General features: G+C 44.2%; 1 protein-coding gene and 1 long non-coding RNA gene across 4 annotated transcripts; one reads left to right on the top strand and one right to left on the bottom strand.

Annotated features, from left to right (window-relative positions):
* The first annotated feature begins 7,074 nt into the window (after window positions 1-7,074).
* On the top strand, window positions 7,075-9,922 carry LOC104584471. Of its 2 annotated transcripts, XR_002966009.1 has the most exons (5): window positions 7,075-7,516; window positions 8,689-8,798; window positions 8,918-8,989; window positions 9,192-9,281; window positions 9,790-9,922. It is a non-coding gene; the product is annotated as an uncharacterized LOC104584471 (long non-coding RNA). The 2 variants fall into 2 exon arrangements; XR_732178.3 differs by lacking the exon at window positions 9,790-9,922 and having other exon boundaries at window positions 7,079-7,516; window positions 9,192-9,470.
* Window positions 9,622-12,366, bottom strand: LOC104584923. 2 transcript variants are annotated; one of them, XM_024462868.1, is made up of 4 exons: window positions 12,229-12,366; window positions 11,747-11,821; window positions 11,441-11,530; window positions 9,622-11,231 (listed from the first exon to the last, which is right to left on the bottom strand). In XM_024462868.1, exons 1-4 carry the CDS (start codon window positions 12,239-12,241, stop codon window positions 9,745-9,747), a joined length of 1,665 nt encoding a protein of 554 aa, XP_024318636.1. In that variant the 5' UTR covers window positions 12,242-12,366; the 3' UTR covers window positions 9,622-9,744. The 2 variants fall into 2 exon arrangements, with proteins under 2 accessions (XP_024318636.1, XP_010239049.3); XM_010240747.3 differs by lacking the exon at window positions 11,441-11,530.
* Between the last annotated feature and the right edge of the window lie 5,472 nt (window positions 12,367-17,838).

The raw sequence follows: 17,838 nt of genomic DNA, 5'->3' as shown, positions 1-17,838 counted from the left end.
AATTAAATTTGGAGAGAGATTGGACTAGTCGTTTCGTGGGCCAAAAGGCCTCTCTAGTCTCTATTTACATGGGCTTAATTAATAAGGCATCCATGGAAGAAGAAAAAGTTTTTGCTCTCTGTGGGCACCATTGCTGAAGCTCCGAGCTCGTTGCTGTCTTCAGACTTGAGGCAATTATCGGATTCTCAGAAGAAGAAAAAAAATTCAGGCAAGTATGTCGGGAAATTAGATAGTGGGAACGAACTGTATAGGTATATAGGATGCAGTGATAAACACCACAAATGTTCTACTCCCTCCGTTCCAAATAAATGACGTGGATTTATATAGGAATTTATGCAAATTCAAATCATTTATTTTGGGATGGAGGGAGTACTGGTATTTATTTAGCAGCCGCAGCCTGCAATTCCGGGGATATTATCATATCATACAGTGCTGTTCACAACAAGCACACACGAATATACTGAAGTACGCAACAGTCTTAAAATCAAAAGCCACAAGCCAAATTACAAGCATGCACACAATACGAACAGTGGATTGGAACCTTGAACAGCATTCCAATCAGCTACCACACTACAGCAGTGCGTCAGCAGCAGTAGGATCAAAACTTAAGGTGTAAATTAAGTACTTCGCGTCGTTCCGACCATGAGATACAATTCATGCTCAAGACATGAAACAATCCAGTCTAGCCAGATGGTCGAGGAGCACTTTTCTTGCCGTCGAGAATAAGCTGGCCGTTTCACATGAATCTTTCCATACTACAAGTGCTGGCAAAGGGGCAAACCAAAAAGTGTGAGTACAAGCCACCGATACGACAGGGTAAATGCAGTACTCATATGATACCAAACGAACAAAACCACTGGATCATACAGTATAGGACACACCATATGAAGGTCAAAAGTATTGAGTACCTGACTGGACTCATCACAGCAATTTCTCAGCAACCGGCATAAGCTGAAGAAAGATTTTTTGCTTCACTGCATGTAATGAACAATAGAATGATGAGGAACAAGACATTAGGGATATAACAAGCGAGAAACTTCAATGATACGTTAATAACCAAGCATAATCACCAGCTGTGTCTGTGAGCACCATGCAGTTCGAGAACTGTTTCTGGCATTCAAACTGCATCGATCCACCAAACAGCAGCATTCTTGGGTGGCAGAAGACTCAACTTTTCATTGATCAAAGGAGGCGTCCAAGTCGATGATCTACAAACTAAAATAACATTGTAACTGGCGTGAGCTTCCATCCGTATGTATCTATTTGAAATAAGGGAGATTAGAAAGAGTGAGCACTTACAGTTCCATCAGTAGTTAGGCAGGCCTTACATATAGGACGGCAATACAGCGCGACGGCCAGCCTCGAATACTCGATCTCGCGGCAGGCACGGCACGCAAACAAGCACGCTGCTGCCTGGCTCTCGCGGCACGCAAACAAGCGCACTGCTGCATGCATATAGTACGAGTCTACGAGATAGAACTGATCGATGAATCTTAAGATCTTGGGTTTTTAAAATGTTTTATCCTTTGATCAGTGTATTTAATTTATGATTCGTTTACATAGTTAGATTTGTTTCGACGGAACCTTCTAAACTAGATCATATTCCTCCGTCCAATAAAAGATGTCTCAAGTTTCAAAATTTGGATGTATCTAGAAATGACTTAGTGTATAGATGCATTTAAATTTGGTCAAAGTTGAGACATCATTTCTTGGACAGAGGGAGTATATGAGTATGTTATGATGACTTTTTATCACGTTAAAAGTTACCATGCATTGAAATATGAGTTACCGCTTGTTATTTGCTTAGTCAGTTTAAGAGACTAACTGTGTGCATTCTTGTTTTATATCTGTCAGGCACGCGTACGCATCTTGCTGAATGCATGAACATGTATATCTGTTGTATTCATGCAATGTTTAGTCAGAAATTTGACAGTGCTTGATAAAATTAAAAATTTCAAATTTAGATCTCATATTCATATATTTCTTTAAACTTTTTTACAGCTTAAAAATTGCCAAGCAAATAATATATGAAGTTGCCAGGTTGATAACTTTTTTATGGTCTAGAAACTACTATCTAATAATATATGTACGTGCCATCTTATTTTGTATCAAGTTTCCGCATGGACAAAAAAAATTATGGCTTAAAAATTACCACCCAAGTAAAATATGAAGTTGCCATATTATTTTGTATCAAGTTACCGCACCGATAACTTTTTCGTGGCTAAGAATTACCATCCAATAATATATGTAGTTGCCATCCTATTTTGTATCAAGTTGCCACTTTGATTTATTTAATGATTTTAAAGTACCATGCAAATAATATGTGAAGTTGCCGTCCTATTTTGTATCAAGTTGCCAGCAGGGGCGGAATTATGGAAAAAAAATACCCAAGTGCGCAACTTTGACATTGACACAAATCTATATGCAATTTCGACCAAAAATCTCTGATATTGGTGTCCTGCTGCTACTAATCCCTGGTGCACCATAACAAATTAGGTGTAATCAGCACTAAATTTTTTTTTGACCTAGCTTTGCCCCTGGTTGCCAGGTTGACAACTTTTTTATGGCTTAAAAATTATCATCCAAATAATACATGAAATTGCCATCATTTTATACGAAGTTACCATGTCAACAACCTTTATGGTTCAAAAAATGACCATCCAGTAATATGTGAATCTGCCATTATGATTTTTCAGAGTATGAAGGTAACTATTATGATTATCGTTCGGTAACAATAAAGGCCGAAAAAAGTCTGTCAAAAACCTACTTGAGTGGGGTCTTGTTTTGAAGTTCTTGTCGATACAAATTCAGCGTTGTAAATGGATTCTGAATTTGATACAAGTTTTGAGCTACAAAACATTTAAAATTTAAAACCAACTTTGCATTTTTTTTCTTATGTGCACTTAGCAGTGCGCTTTATCCCTTCATGTCTGTTCTTGACCAGACCTACAAGTGCATGCATGCAACTCATAGTTGCTGCAAAGCAGCCGGTGCAAACCAAAAGACCCCAACGTCCGTCGCGCAGGGAGGCTACAGCGCGAAGGAGCACGCGAGCTGGCAGCTGTGGTGGTCATCCGACGGCTCACAACCCGTCGCGCTGCCTGTCCAACGAGAGAACGTGCCCTCGTTATAAATTCCGTTACATTGATGGGGTTCAGCAGCAAGTATACGCCATGCTTTAATGTTGGCTATTCAGGACAGAAATCGTCTTATTTTGTGAAGGACGGAAATGCCAAATACATTTTTATTCTGTAGAAAAAGGTTACCTAGCGCAGACAATCTTGCAGTTCGGAGTCGACCAAACAACACCTACCTTCGTCGGCACCTTGAGATTGAAGCCACCGCTCATCTCATCCTTCACTATGCCCTCACAAGAGAAATTTGGGCCAAAGTGCATCAGGACTAGTCGTATCATCTTGGACTGGTACTTGGTAGCATCCAGAAGGAGCAGTCCTGTCATTGTCACACTGGCAGGACAAAGTGGCTCCCATCATGACAAAAACCTGGAAACAGGACTGTCCAAGCAGACTTCAGAGAATGCAACCAAAAAGCGATCATTATCAAAAAAAAAGTTTTGCCTATTTTTTTTTTCGAAACAGCCGTGACGAACTATTTATTGCCAATAGATGGGTCGAGAGAATCAATCCCAAAAAAAAATACACAGTGAAATACATAAAAGGGTCACGAGAAAGGGAGAGTTCAGACAACTAAGTAAGAAGGAGGAAAAAGATCAAGGTACATCATCTGGTCCCGAGACCAGCTCCCCAAGTCCCGCACCGGCGTGTATCCACAAAGTCGCTCCCTCCTTGATGAGAGCGCACACACCGGATGGACGAAGAAGTTTGTGTTGGAAAATTCGCCGGTTCCGCTCCTTCCAAACTGCCCACAACGTGAGGAGAATTAGAGACGTCGTGGCCTTAGCACGAGGCTTGCCCAACGCGCTAGCATAAGAGGTGCGCTCTGACCACCAAGCCTTGACCGAGGAAATGTCCATCCAAGAAGAAGGGTGCAGCAGGGGCGAGTTAAAGAGATAAGCAACCGCCGTCCAAATAGCTCTGGTGAACTGGCAATTCAGAAGAATGTGAGCCGCCGTTTCTTCAACATTGTGGCAAAAAGGGCACCACTTGTCGTTAGGGATACCACGACGCTCAAGAAGGTCATCAGTATGTACTCTACCAAGAGCAAGGAACCAGCTGAAGAAACGGCATTTTTCCGGAGCCCAAATACGCCAAAACATGCGGCCATAGTTTTGCCTATTGATCACAAGAGCTTGCTAGCATTCGGAACGTCTTTAATACACTACATTGTGAGGCTTCCTGTTGTTGTAGCCTGTTGTTGTCTGTGGCTAACTGTCATATGTACATTGTTAAGTAATGCAATTCCCTAGAAAGGGAAGATTCTATACAATATTACACCTCCTTGATAAAAAAATGCAGATTTCTGTCAAAAAAATTAGAAATGCAGAGCTACTACATTCAGTTCAAGTAAATAAGTAACCACAGATGTATGCATATTTGTTTTTAAGATAGTACTCCGGAAATGGAGATCATCTTTAAGTCTTAAAGCACACATATTGTAGACTTCACTATTCTCAGCACAAAGAGGTGTGTTACCTAGGCTGTGTTCGGTTGGAGGAATCAAGTGGAACGAAGCTGGAATGGTTTTAGAGGTGGCAAATTTGGAACGGAACGAAGTGGTTCCACCGAGGAGAATATACCCCTTAGGCCTCGTTTGGCTGTAGAGTATTTTAGATGAAACTCGTGTAAATTACCGGCCCAGTACTCGCAGATCCACATTGTGCAGCCTGTTTGGCAGCCTGGTATTGAGTCGTGTAAGCCCAGAATAAAACCCTTGATACACCTCTCGTGGACTATCATTCGAGACGCGAGGGGGGCTTCGCGTTTTATCCATGAGATGCGGCGGCGCAACGAGCCTCGCGGAGGCGAAACCCGATCCCGGCGAGTGCTTCCTCCTGCTGACGACTCTGTGGCAGCCGAAGAATTCTTGGGCGACGAAGACGTGTCCGGGGAGGCGCTGCGAGCTCTCAGGCGAGGGGAGTAGACGAAGCCCGACCCCGGCACCCCTCCGTCCAGCCGTTAAACCCGCGCTGGCGACGACTATGCGGCAGTCAACGAATCCTCGGGCGGCATCGAGGTTATAGTAATGTCTTCTTGCTATATTTCCCAACTTGACTCTTCCCCAAATCCTACCAAAGTAGCTCGTGCTGGACGAAGCCGTCGATCTACTCGACGGCGTCGTGGTCAGGGATGGCAAGCAGTAGCGAGACGAGGTCTTCTTCTCCTTGTCTGGATCTACCATTTCCTCTGCTGTTGCCCTCCTGATTAAGGCCTTAATCTTGATTCTCCTCCCATCCCCGCCTCTGGCCAGCCCCAGCACCGCCTTCTTCCACAGCCGCCTGCGCCTCAGTCAAATTTAGCACCTGAGCAAATACTGGCTAGCGATGAATCTTTGTTGTAGTGATGCAAAACGTAACAGCTTAAAATTGCATTGTGCGTTGTTTGGATTGATTGCAGATAGTACTGTGTTCTTTCTTTTGGGCATGTGATTAATTATGTTGCCTAATGACTACTATACTCTACTCATTCCTAGTGATTCTGGTGTTCTTAGATTATTCCCTATTAAATTGGTTTGAAGCTCAGTAGTAGAATTAGATAATCTGAAGCATTCCATATGGAATACTAGTGCCCCAAGTATGATCCATGCTGTTTCTATAGTCTGAATCTAGAATACTAGTTGGGAAATTCAATCTGGAATACTAGTCTCAATCGAAAGTCGATCAACGACCATGAATCTCGATTATCTGTATTTTTTTTGAAGGATCAAGTATCTGTAATTTAAGCTGAGTTGTTGGTACATTTTAAAAACCACGTGCATCTTCAGAGTTTCATATTTTTACCTGTCGTGCACTTCGAAACTTTATGGCATCAAACTTGGTCGCTGTTACATAAGGCAACTTTTCACATTGAACTGCTAGTAATTTTGGTGTTATTCATCCTTTGCAGGATCATCTATCACTGGACCCGTTGGCAAAGGAGTGTGTTGACCTTTGGCCTAGGATTGGCAGCAACGCAAATGCCATTTTTTGAGAGCTGATTAGACCGTCAGTATTGTCTGTGTGCTGCTAGTACTTTGTGGACTATTGTTTTGAAAAAAGTATTCCAAGCTGAAGTTGTAATAATTTAGATTTTTATTGAATTGTTGTCTGAGATTTTGTGATGAAGTGATGAATTACCTGCCTACCAAACAACACATTTGAGAAAAGAGATCGCAGTATATTTTCTGGGAAGGGTATTTCAGAGTATTTGATGGTGGGGAATTTTTCACCAAATACTTTAGGGGACAATACCCCTAGTGCCCCTTCCAAACATTAAATGATCTCTAGTGGGATTAATTTTATGGTATTAACGGGAACCAACTTGATGATGTTGACACTTTGCATGTTAAGTTTAGTGGGGATAACTTTGATGTGGAACAATTTGCATGTTGAGGTTGCAAACATTAAATGACTCTTAGTGAGAATTAATTTACAACGATTATAGATATATAAGCTTCCACCTCCCCATTCGTCAAACCCCAAACCTTATAAAACACGACAATCGAAATGCCCTTGCATCCCGCGACAAAAGCACGACAATCGAAATGCCCCTGTGACAGACCTCATTTACTGCGTTGTGGTGGGAAAGCAGTGCCGCCTGTCCAACCATCGACAGAGTTGGGCGACATGAGACCCACATAACACCTCTCAGGCTGGTCATAGTAACATGTCTTTGTTACTATTCTAAGTTATTACCTCCATAGTGAGTAGTAACATATATGTGGTGTCATACATTGTGTCATTTATTATGTTGTAGACTCATCTTGTTTTGATTTGTGTGATGTTATGGTAACATGTTTAGTTATCACAGTCCTCTCTTCCCTCGTTACGATTTGCTTAGTCGACGTTACGATTTGCTTAGTCGACGGCTATGCTACGACCAGCCTCAAAGTGACTGTGACAGGCATCACCTAGCAGTTCAAGTTCTCGACAAAGAAAGCGCATCACACATTATCTCTGCTGATTTGCCAGTGCACAGGTGGCTGTTTTGTTTTTTGAAAACCAGACGATTTGTGAACCCTGGAACGCATCAAGATCAGTGTCGATTTTTGCTGTAGTTTTTCTTCATTTCCTACGACCGCCACCTCGCAAGACCTCGCAGGCTCGCACGCTTCTTCTGGCTTTTCCCCATTTTGTCGGGCGGAGAGGACGGCGCTGGGGCTTCTGCTCGACGGCCGGCGCGACGGCGCGGACGATCGGGGCGCGCCGGCCTACGGGAGAAAGGGACCGCACCGGGGATCATCTCCGGCTCGATCCCGGGGCCGCCGGGGCGCGCCTCTTCTCCGCTCTGCAAGATCTCGCGGGGAACCTCCTCAGCGGCGACAATTTCTGGGCGAGGAGGAGAGGGGAAGCGATTTTTGGAACTCTGCCCGTTGCCGGCGAAGTCTGCTCGCGCCTCCGGTGAGTTGCTCCCCCTTTCTGTCGTGCTGCTCCGTGGAGTCGCTCGCTCCCACCCTTTCTGCTCCGATGCATCGGCGAATTTCTGCCTTTAGAGGTCCGGCGAAATGTACAAGATAGGTAGTTGTTGCTTGCTCGTTCTGGTTAGGAAAGAGGCGGAGACAGGAGATATGATTCCGAGCTTGCCTCCGTCCGGTGATTTGTTTGTTTATTTTGTCTGGGGCAGAATCGGTGTTGTTGCTTGCTCGCTCGTGTTTTGGGGGTCTAATCTCACGATTTTGGTTTGCTGCGGGGATGGCTGTTTGATTTGGCGTGTGTGTGCTCGTCCATCCCGTGTATCATGAATGGGAACAGCATGTACCCATCTGTAGTCTGGTCTTACTCCCGTGGTGACGATTTTTTGCTTGTATAGCTAGCATGAACAGGAACAGCAGGAATCTGTAGTCTGGCGATGATTTTTGCTTGTGTTCTCGCAGTTGTGGTGGAGCATTTTTGAAGGCCTGCTAGCTGTAGTAGGGTATTTACCCATTTTTACCCTATTTCATGGTCAGACTCATTTATGCTTTTCATCCAGACTGTACTGGAAGTGTTAATATGGTTGATATGATGCCGATAAGTTCCTTGATGTGTAATGATCAATGTCTGACTATTTTTTATGTCTAATTTTCTGTTGATTTTGACTGGTAATTTATGGGTCTAACTTTTGGCCTTAGGGTATGTTTGGATGGTGGCCAAATCATGCCCTACCAAAGTTTTGGTCGTTGACCAAGATTTGGTCCTTGTTTGGATCAAAGCCAATTTTTGGCAAGCCAATTCCTCACTACCAACTCTAGTTTATTTTTTTGGCCAAAGTTGGCCAAATCATGGGCAAGCAAAACCTCAACCAATATTTTGGCAACCAAATATTTGGCAAGGCAATTGTGGGCTCAAACCAAACAGCCCTTTAGTACAAAGTGTTCATTTGGTGTCTTTTGGTTAGCAGGGTGTCATATTTGGCTTACAAATATGGGTACAAATATAATAGGTTCATTCGTATTCGATGTAGTTTTTTGGCCTATAGGTTATGTTTTCATAAATGCTTTGAAATGCTTACAACACAGATTAAGTTGTTTTATATGTGCTCGCTGTTTTAAGATGTTTATTATAATTTTTGTGTTCATGGGTTTTGTGTGCAGAAAATTATGGGTGACAGCGATGTTGTATCTAATGAGAAGGATTTTATTTCGGAGTGAGATGGGCCTTGATGCGTACTGATTTTCCAACGTCCGGCTTTGGCTTATTCCCGGTAATTAGGCTTTACTGAAAGGATCAGTAGAACCACTACACATGCTTAATAATTTGTTTCAGAAAGTTGTCCAGCAACTAACTGATTTGGTTATTTGCAATCCATTGTTACCCACGTAGATGGTCGAGGAGCTGTCAATCCCAAGGGATCGGAGTACCACAACAATCTAATTGATGAACTCCTGAGTTATGGTATACAGTCTCTTGACAACCTGAATGGTTCACGAGTAGTTTTGCTGTCGAACACTAAAATCCCCAATAGTGCAGAAACGAAAATGTATGTTATATACTTGCATCTTACCCCACTAAGATGAGACAACGGGATGCTTAGTTGTTAATTCATGAACTTCCATCTTACCCCACTAAACACTGCCTCTTTGTTTGTTTTGTTTAGGGTGCGTATTCATTTGGCGATCACACGGAAACTGATTTGATCACTACAACATAAGTGTGTTAGTATGCAACTTCTCTATTCTGATTAATGGTACTGATCAATACAACATAACCTGTCCTTTGAAGCTTATTTTCTTTCTGTTTTAAAATGCTTCATCGTTTACGTGTCCTTTCTGTAATTCTAATAGTTTTTGGTCTGATGTTCATATAGAGGCAAAAGATTCACCAATTAGATCATTCACCTATTCGGAAAAAGGCTAGCAATAGGGCCAATTTGTCATGGTTTTCTGGTATTATTCTTTGTTGAAATGCAATTATTTGTGTCATTTGCCTTTTTTACTTAATTACCACCAAGCCATTTACTGAACAAGGTAAGACTTTTTCTGGACTTTAGTGCTTAATCAGTACCATTAGGGTGGAATTGCACTGCATTTAAATTTCAATTGCAGTGCTTTTACTTTAGCAATTTCAAGTGTGCCAAGGTGCAATTGCAAATGAGATAGCTTAAGAGTTTCTCTGGTCATGTTTGTCAGTATGTGTCCCAATAAGAAACTTTAGTTGCCTCTGCCGTAGCTGAGTCCTGCAAAAACCAACTGCAGCACGGTGACTATGCTGACGACAACAGCAGCCAGGACTGCCAGCGCCTTCAAAGGGTTATCGCACTTGACGTGCCACAGCCACGCAATGGCCCTCCCCCAGTTGCTGTGGTAGAGCGGCTCAAGCGCCTTGTGCTTGGAACTGAGGTAGTTGAGGTCCGGGTTGTCGACGTCAAAGACGACGGCGCTGCAGAGCCCCGCGAGGCCTTGGGCGACGTCGTCGATGCTCCTGAGCAGATGCGCGATGATGCCCTTGGAGACGAGCAGCTCCACGTCCTCCTTGGTGCCGGCGATCTGCGACAAGAAGAGGCAGTAGGCGGTGACGTGGGAACTCTGAGACGTCTGCTGCAGGCTCTTCTGCTCCAGGGCCACCATGTTGCGCAGCATCCTGAAGGTGTTGATGTCGATGGTCAGGCAAGGGACGTGGAGCGTGCCTCCTGTGAGCCATCCGACAGTGAGCTCCACGTCCAGGATGCAGCGCGCCCCTTGGTCGCCGAGCTTCCGCTTGACGAACCCCACACCGGCGGCGTAGTACTGTGTCGCCGTGCGCCAACGAACCTGGGGCAGTACGGGGTCACTAGTGTTGTTGTTGTTGTTGTTGTTGGTAGGTTGCCCCTGCAACGGCGGCCCTGCTCGGTTGCCATTGGTGTCGACGATGCTGATGAACCAAGCAATTGAACCTGGTCGACCTGCAGGCGCTGGAGTGGCAGGGACCCTCCCGAGAGTAGGCGTGAAGTACATGTAGAGCAGGTGGAGAAGATGGCATGGAGATGGATGCGACGATGGTACGTTAACATTGCCGAGTGCGATGTAGTTATTGCGCTGCAGCACTCGTCGGACGCGCTTGGCGACCTCATCGAGGACTGCACCTGGACTGGTATCCTGGACTCTTCCGGTTTTGATTAACTGCCGGTGGATTTCCTCCAGGACGAAGAAAGGTATCTGGTTCTCCAGGAGGAAGATGACGTCGCGGTCGACGGCGATGTCGTCGCCGATGCCGGCGGCGGAGACGAAGCGTGAGTAGAGGAAGCAGCCGTCCAGCAGCAGCATGTGAGCGTACTCCTTGCTCGTCATCCAGCCGAAGCTCCTGTTGTAGCACCGCCGTGCAACGCGCTCCACGCTCTCCATGGCTTCCAGGTGGCTCCTCAGCTCCTCTCGACGTCCTGCTTCGTCTTGTTCGTTGCTGGCGAGCAAGCCCGGGAGTACCCGCTTCTTCTTCTGCTCCATCCTGTCAGCTGATTGTTGAGATGGATCCTGGCGGTGGAATGGGCCGATGCGGACCATGCTTGGTTCGAAATAATTCACGCGGTCGATGTCGTCGCTGGCCCACGCAATCAGGCACGCCACCCTAGTGTCCAGCGACTTGGCCGGAGAAATTGTTAGGATCTCTGTTATCAGGGATTTATCTTCTTCGTCCCTTTCCTGTGCTGCCGGAGCAATTGCCCCTGCAGCGACCGAAACATGCATGGAACGGAAGATTAGTACTTCCTCCGTCCAACAAATAAATAAGGATGTCATTAAATTTTAATGCATTTATACACTAGTCATGTCTAGATAGATCTAAATTTTGACAAATTTGAGACATATTTTGTTGGACGGAGGGAGTATATAAGTTTTGGCGTGAGTTTGGTGTCTTTCGATCTCTTTCTCGTACCTTGATCATCTATAGATGCGCTCAACGACTCTGTTATCAGGGATTCATCTTCTTCTTCGTCCCCTTCCTGTGCTGCCGGCGCAATTGCCCCTGCAGCGACCGATCGAAACATGCATGGAGCCGAAGATTAGTAGTCCCTCCGTCCAATAAAAGATGTCTCAAGTTTATTAAAAATTAGATGTATCTAGACATGACTTAGTTTATAAATGCATTCAAATTTGGTCAAATTTGAGACATCCTTTGTTGGACGGAAAGAGTATATAAGTTTTGGCGTGAGTTTGCTGTCTTTCGATCTCTTTCTCGTACCTTGATCATCTATAGATCCGCTCAACGACTCTGTTATCCCGTAATCGGCACCATCGTGCAGTACCGGTCTATTCCCTGAAAAACAAATGATCCACAATCTTAGTTCACGACATGCACTACTAGCAGATCTGCCCACCAAGATCGACAAACTTGATTATAAAGTTTCCGCTGAACTTATACCGATCGAATTACCACCTGTCAGTTTACTTGGTTGGTTTCAGAGATTAATGACACGTGTTCGTCCTCACTAGATTAGTGACAATCTAGTGAGATCGAAATGCACTTTATACGGAGGCAGTACTGCAACAACCGTGTTCGTCCTCACTAGACCGAGGTTGAACACGGTTCCTGACGAAGCACAGTACTCGACGGTGTCATGGGCACAGGCGAGCACGACGACGGCGACAGGATCGGCAGCTTGGGCCGACAGAAGATATACATATATTTGGCTAGCTTACTACGTAGATATGCAAAATACGTACCTGGAACGTCCATGGAGCTAGCTCTGCGTGTGGCTTGGTTTTCGCCGTCCGACCGCCTTCAACAGTGGCTGGGGAGTATATTTGCTGCTAAGCTTAACTACACTTACGTTTCTCCTTCGTATTGAACTGTCCGCTAACCTAACCTCTCTCTATAATAATAATGAGAACATATGCTCTGCCCCCCCACCCCCCCACCCACCCACACACACACACATGGATTTACAAATAATAAAAAGGTTTTGCAGGTTGCTATGCAACAGCTATATATAGTTCCCGGTGGGCCACTGCCTGTATCTTTAAGCTTAATTAAATACGTACTACGTACTCCTCGCAAGTGGCAATCTCGTATCCAAGTGTAGTGCAGTATCTAATCCAGTTATGTATTATTTAATAGGTGCGGTTATATCTCTGATATTTAAGCGGAAAAAAAGGCTTAAATCTTAATTGTTATTATAGCTGTTAGATTAGTTGTCATCCCTACTTCCTATTCTCCGTCGTTTGCCTGAATCTGAAAACACGATTAAGATCCAATGGTTGAGCAAATCAATTATATCTCTAACTAAAAATCAAGCGACTTAGATATAACAAACCTGTATTTAATATATTTCTGAAATATATATTTGTGGGGGCAAAATATAGCTTATATTAAATTCTACACCAGAAGATGTTTTTATTTCTATTTGATAAAACATGACGAACCATAGTTTTGGCACCATATAAATACACAATATATATATGTTATATAATGCCCAGATATATTACATGAAGAGGGACGTGCACGGAAACCTAGGTGGGATACAGCCCCAGGTTCAGAAGGAAGCCTTGCATCTGTGTTGATACTTGGAAAGGCTAGGGACAAGATCGAGTTCTACGGGTAGGAATACATGGAGCCCTACTCAGAGAGGAGGAAATCACCGTCATCCCACGTGTATATATATCAAGGAGATAAGACCACGCAAGTAGACCAGGCAAGTTCAAAACCCTCTCAAGCAAGACAGGAGCCCACAGAAAGACAATTGTAGCGCAAAACACCTAGCCCTTCTCTGTCGAGATGGCCACAACTCAAGTTATCTTTCTTCGCTAATTAGATCTTCACGTTATCATGGTTGTGTGTATCGATCGATGCATACAACATCACGTTTTTCCGTAGTGCAAGAACCCACAAAAAGCCAATTGTAACACAAAACCCCTAGCCTTTCTCTGTCGAGACGGCCACAACTCAAGTTATCGTTCTTCGCTAACTAGATCTTCACGTTATCATGGCCGGCTGTGTACGTGCATCTATCGATCCGTTTTGAAAAAAAGAAATCTGCACGTTATCTTTCTGCCCACGTCAATCCAAATATTCATGTGTAGGCGGGAAAGACACTGTCTCTTCGACTGGACAAAAGACAAATCTGGACGCGCAAGCCAACTGACCGACCTACTACATACAGTATTAAGTTAGCTGGATTCGATCTGGAGAAGTGGGCATGCATGCACTAGGACCAGTCCTCAAGAAATTAAGGTTAATGGATAAATGCAAGTGGGCGCATGCATGCAGCAATTAGTTAAAGGCCACTACGTACCAGAGCATGAGAAATGCCAAGAGGGAGGACTCTAATTAATCGCAAATTAGCCGTATAACAATTAGTTAAAAGCCACTACGTTCTGAACCCTAATATTTATAAGATCGTAAACACATTTTCCAAGCAGATCAGAGACCGGCATGCATACTACAGGTTAAACAGAAACAAAACAAGGCCTGGGCTCTGACTCATCTCTGTTCGAACTTGTCGTCTTGGCTAATAATGCTTAATAATGCCCACGAAGAGTAGGTGGTTCGGGTGTTTAATTAGTTGTGTGAGTTGTATGTACATGAGTCCCTATGGGAGTTAAGTGCATGCACCGTTCTTACTGTCTGGCTGTCAAATTGCTCCAATTTTTATAGAAGCCCGAGCATCTCGTACAACCTCACATTTGCACTGTTACAAATGATAGCTGCGGAGTGTAACTGATCAGACTACCGAGCCGTATAACAAGCTCGATCGAGCATCGGGAGTTGCGAAAATGCTGTTTGGCTCGGTATCGGGACCAACCAATTTCCGATCGCACAGCTCTCTTGGGCCTGGTCCTATTGGCATCCTTTCCGTAGGGCGTGGTATTCACACTGACAGATCTGACACAAGTTGGTATTTAATGCGCTAGTTTGGCCCAAGTTATATTGTCATCGTCCTGAGCTGACACAGGATATTTTTCAGGCTGTTCCACCACTGGCCATCCTGGGTTGGTACAGGATAGCACCCACACCCACGCTCACCCCATCTTTACTTTTCCCTAAACATAACTTGGTACTCACAAGTCACAATCCAGTAACCGCATGCTTTTCAATTAAACTATACTAGTAGATCTTACACCAGCCCTAATATTTATTGAGGCCTCATTTCTCTCATGCAACAAAAATTCTTGCTCTCAAATCACTTACTAATCAGCCTCCTAATTTGATGGACGGCAACTGTTTTTGCAGTTCGCACGGTCATGATTCCATGATTCGAGGGTCCCTTCTCATGTTTTTAGCACCGGCATCCTACAAACTACCTCTACTTGGTCATCTTAATGCCCCGAGGAATCCAGAAGCCAAACCAGGGTGTACGCAGCCGGAAGCAACAAGACAGGATTTCCGATCCTAGCGGGAAAAGGTTTTAACCGGTGATTTGCAGTGTGAGAAAAAGCAGAGAATTTGGATTATAACAATTCTAAAAAAAAGGGGAGTCACATATTTTGGTTTCACATATTGCATCCATTCCAATCTGTTTAATTTTCAGTCCAACATGGAATCTAGTAAATCAAAATTCCAAATCCACATCCCAAGTCAAATTTGGTCCGCAAAAAACAATGAAACTACAAAGAATTGATGAACGAAGAATTGTACAACCTAAATCAAAGCCAGATCTGGAGGCAGAAATTCCCTCGTTGCTTCAAAGTGAAATAAAAAAGCTAAATCAAGCAGTAACTCTTTCTTTGCTGCTCCCGTGGATGATCTCTCCGGACGATCGGCCATTATCTGACCCGAGCACTTCACGAGGCCGGCCACCGGATCTTCGAAGGTGGGGAGTATAGGGCCCGTGCACTGCTTCAGAAAACCCCTCCAGTGGCGGTCAAAAAATGGGGTTGGTGGCGGTGATCACGTCCACCACCAACTCTGCGTCACTGGAGGTTTTAGCATCGGTGGCAGGTAAAATACCCGCCACTGCTGGAACGAGATCACCAATGGCGGGTAAAATACCCGCCACCGAAGACCTACAAACCACCACTGTAAATCCCTCCGGCACCATCCGAAAAGTGCGTGGAGTACATCAGTGGCAGGCAAAGTACCCGCCACTGGACGGTTGGAAATATGCCCTAGAGGCAATAATAAATATGTTATTATCATATTTCCTTGTTCTTGATAAATGTTTATTATCCATGCTATAATTGTATTAACAGGAAACTAAATACATGTGTGGATAAATAAACAAATACCGTGTTCCTAATACGCCTCAACTAGATTAGCTTGTTAATTAAAAGATGGTTAAGGTTTCCTAACCATGGACATGTGTTGTCATTTAATAACGAGGTCATGTCATTAGGAGAATGATGTGATGGACGGACCCAAACCTAAGCATAACTTTTGATCGTGTCACTTAAGTTTAAATTGCTAATGCTTTTAATATGTCAAGTATCATTTCCTTAGACCATGAGATCATGCCACTCCCTAGTACCGGAAGAATACTTTGTGGACATCAACCGTCATCTCGTAACTGGGTGATCATAAAGGTATTCTTCAGGTATCTCGGAAGGTGCTTGTTGGGTTGTATGGATCAAGACTGGGATTTGTCACTCCATGTGACGGAGAGATATCTCTGGGCCCACTCGGTGATATATCATCCAAATGAGCTTGCAAGCATGTGACTAATGTGTTTAGTCATGGGATATTATATTGCAGTACGAGTAAAGAGAACTTGCCGGTAACGAGATTGAACTAGGTATGGTGATACCGACGATCAAATCTCGGGCAAGTAATATACCGCGAGACAAAAAGAATTGAATACCGGATTAATTGAATCCTCGACATCGTGGTTCAGTCGATGAGATCTTCGTGGAATATGTGGGAACCATTATGGACATTCAGGTCCCGCTATTGGTTATTGATCAAAGAGGTGTCTCGGTCATGTCCACATGTTCTCGAACTCGTAGGGTCACACACTTAACGCTTAATGTCGCTAGGGTTTGATGAGATAAAAGATGGTGATATCGAATTATGATTCGGAGTCTCGGATGGGATCCAGGACATCACGAGGAGCTTCGGAATGGTCCGGAGATAAAGAGTTATATATGGGAAAGCTGTTTCAGGGTTTCGGAAAAGTTCGGGATATTTTCCGGTATGGACCAGGAATGTTCTAGAAGGTTCCGGAAGTTCTCAAAAGGTTCTGGAATGTTCCAGAATATTCCTGAGAATTTAATTGGGCCTCAATAATAATTAATTAGAGCAATCTAATTAGTTATCCCCTAGTGGGCCTAGGCCCATTAGGGGGAAAGAGAGGAAACGTGGGGACTCCACCGTACGTGGAAGTCACGTACGTGGGGGGAGGCCGGGCAGAAGGAGGAATCCTTCTGGGACTCCCTTGGCCGGCCCTAGCCTCTTCTTGGAGGAGGAGCAAACCCTGGCAATCACCCCGTATATAAATAGAGGGGAGGGGCAGGGGGAGAGGACACACCAAGCCCTCAGCTGGATCTCTGTTTTGTACGAGTAGAACACAACTTGGTTCTGGGCGTTGATGTTCAGGTTGCTACCTCTTTTGTGCACTTTTGGATTTTGTGGGATAGTGGGATGAAGCGGGTTGGACCAACCTTACTTGTCATCGCACAAGAGACCGGTTCCGCAATTGACATGCAACTTGTATTGCGTATGCGGCTGGCGGGTGTCTGTCTCTCCCACTATAGTTGAAATCTGATTTTCAATGGAAGGCCTATATGGTTAATAAGCAATTTGTATATCACCGTTGTGGATTTTGCGTAAGTAAGAACGGTTCTTTTAGTGCAGCCCGTAAAGCCACGTAAACACATGCAACAACAAAGTAGAAGCGTGTAACTTGTTTTTGCAGGGGCATGTGATGTGGTATGGCCAAGATATGATATGATATGATATATTTGATGTATGAGATGATCATGTTTTGTAATATTTCTCGACTTGCATGTCGATGAGTTTGGCAACCGGCAGGAGCCGTATGGTTGTCTCATTAATTATTGTATGACCTTCGTGTCAATGTTTTAATCGCCATATAATTGCTTTATTTTATCGCTAGTAGTAGCAATAGTTGGTGGAGGCAACTATACTTGACGCCCGAGGACGTAGGCGACAGGCTGGTGATGATGGAGATCATGCCCGTGCTTTGGAGATGGAGATCAAAGGCACATGAAAAAAAAGCCATATCATGTCACATTATTTATGCATGTGATGCTTATCCCTTTTATGCATCTTATTTTGCTTAGTTGACGACGGTAGCATTATAAGATGATCCCTCATTATTAATATCAAGATAATAATGTGTTATCCCTTAGTATGCACCGTTGCAAAAGTTCGTCGTTTTG

This window comes from Brachypodium distachyon, chromosome 4 (genome assembly GCF_000005505.3).
Source record: "Brachypodium distachyon strain Bd21 chromosome 4, Brachypodium_distachyon_v3.0, whole genome shotgun sequence".
Classification (NCBI taxonomy): domain Eukaryota; kingdom Viridiplantae; phylum Streptophyta; class Magnoliopsida; order Poales; family Poaceae; genus Brachypodium; species Brachypodium distachyon.
The sequence above is the reverse complement of the archived record's forward strand: the minus strand, read 5'-3'. Positions and strand labels throughout refer to the sequence as shown.

Bases quoted from the DNA above. Each gene is read 5' to 3' on its own strand.
- LOC104584923 (XM_024462868.1), bottom strand. The intron at 11,531-11,746 runs GTACGAGAAAGA...CGGTCGCTGCAG, and splicing joins CGGATCTATAGATGATCAAG to GGGCAATTGCGCCGGCAGCA. The intron at 11,232-11,440 runs GTACGAGAAAGA...CGGTCGCTGCAG, and splicing joins CGCATCTATAGATGATCAAG to GGGCAATTGCTCCGGCAGCA.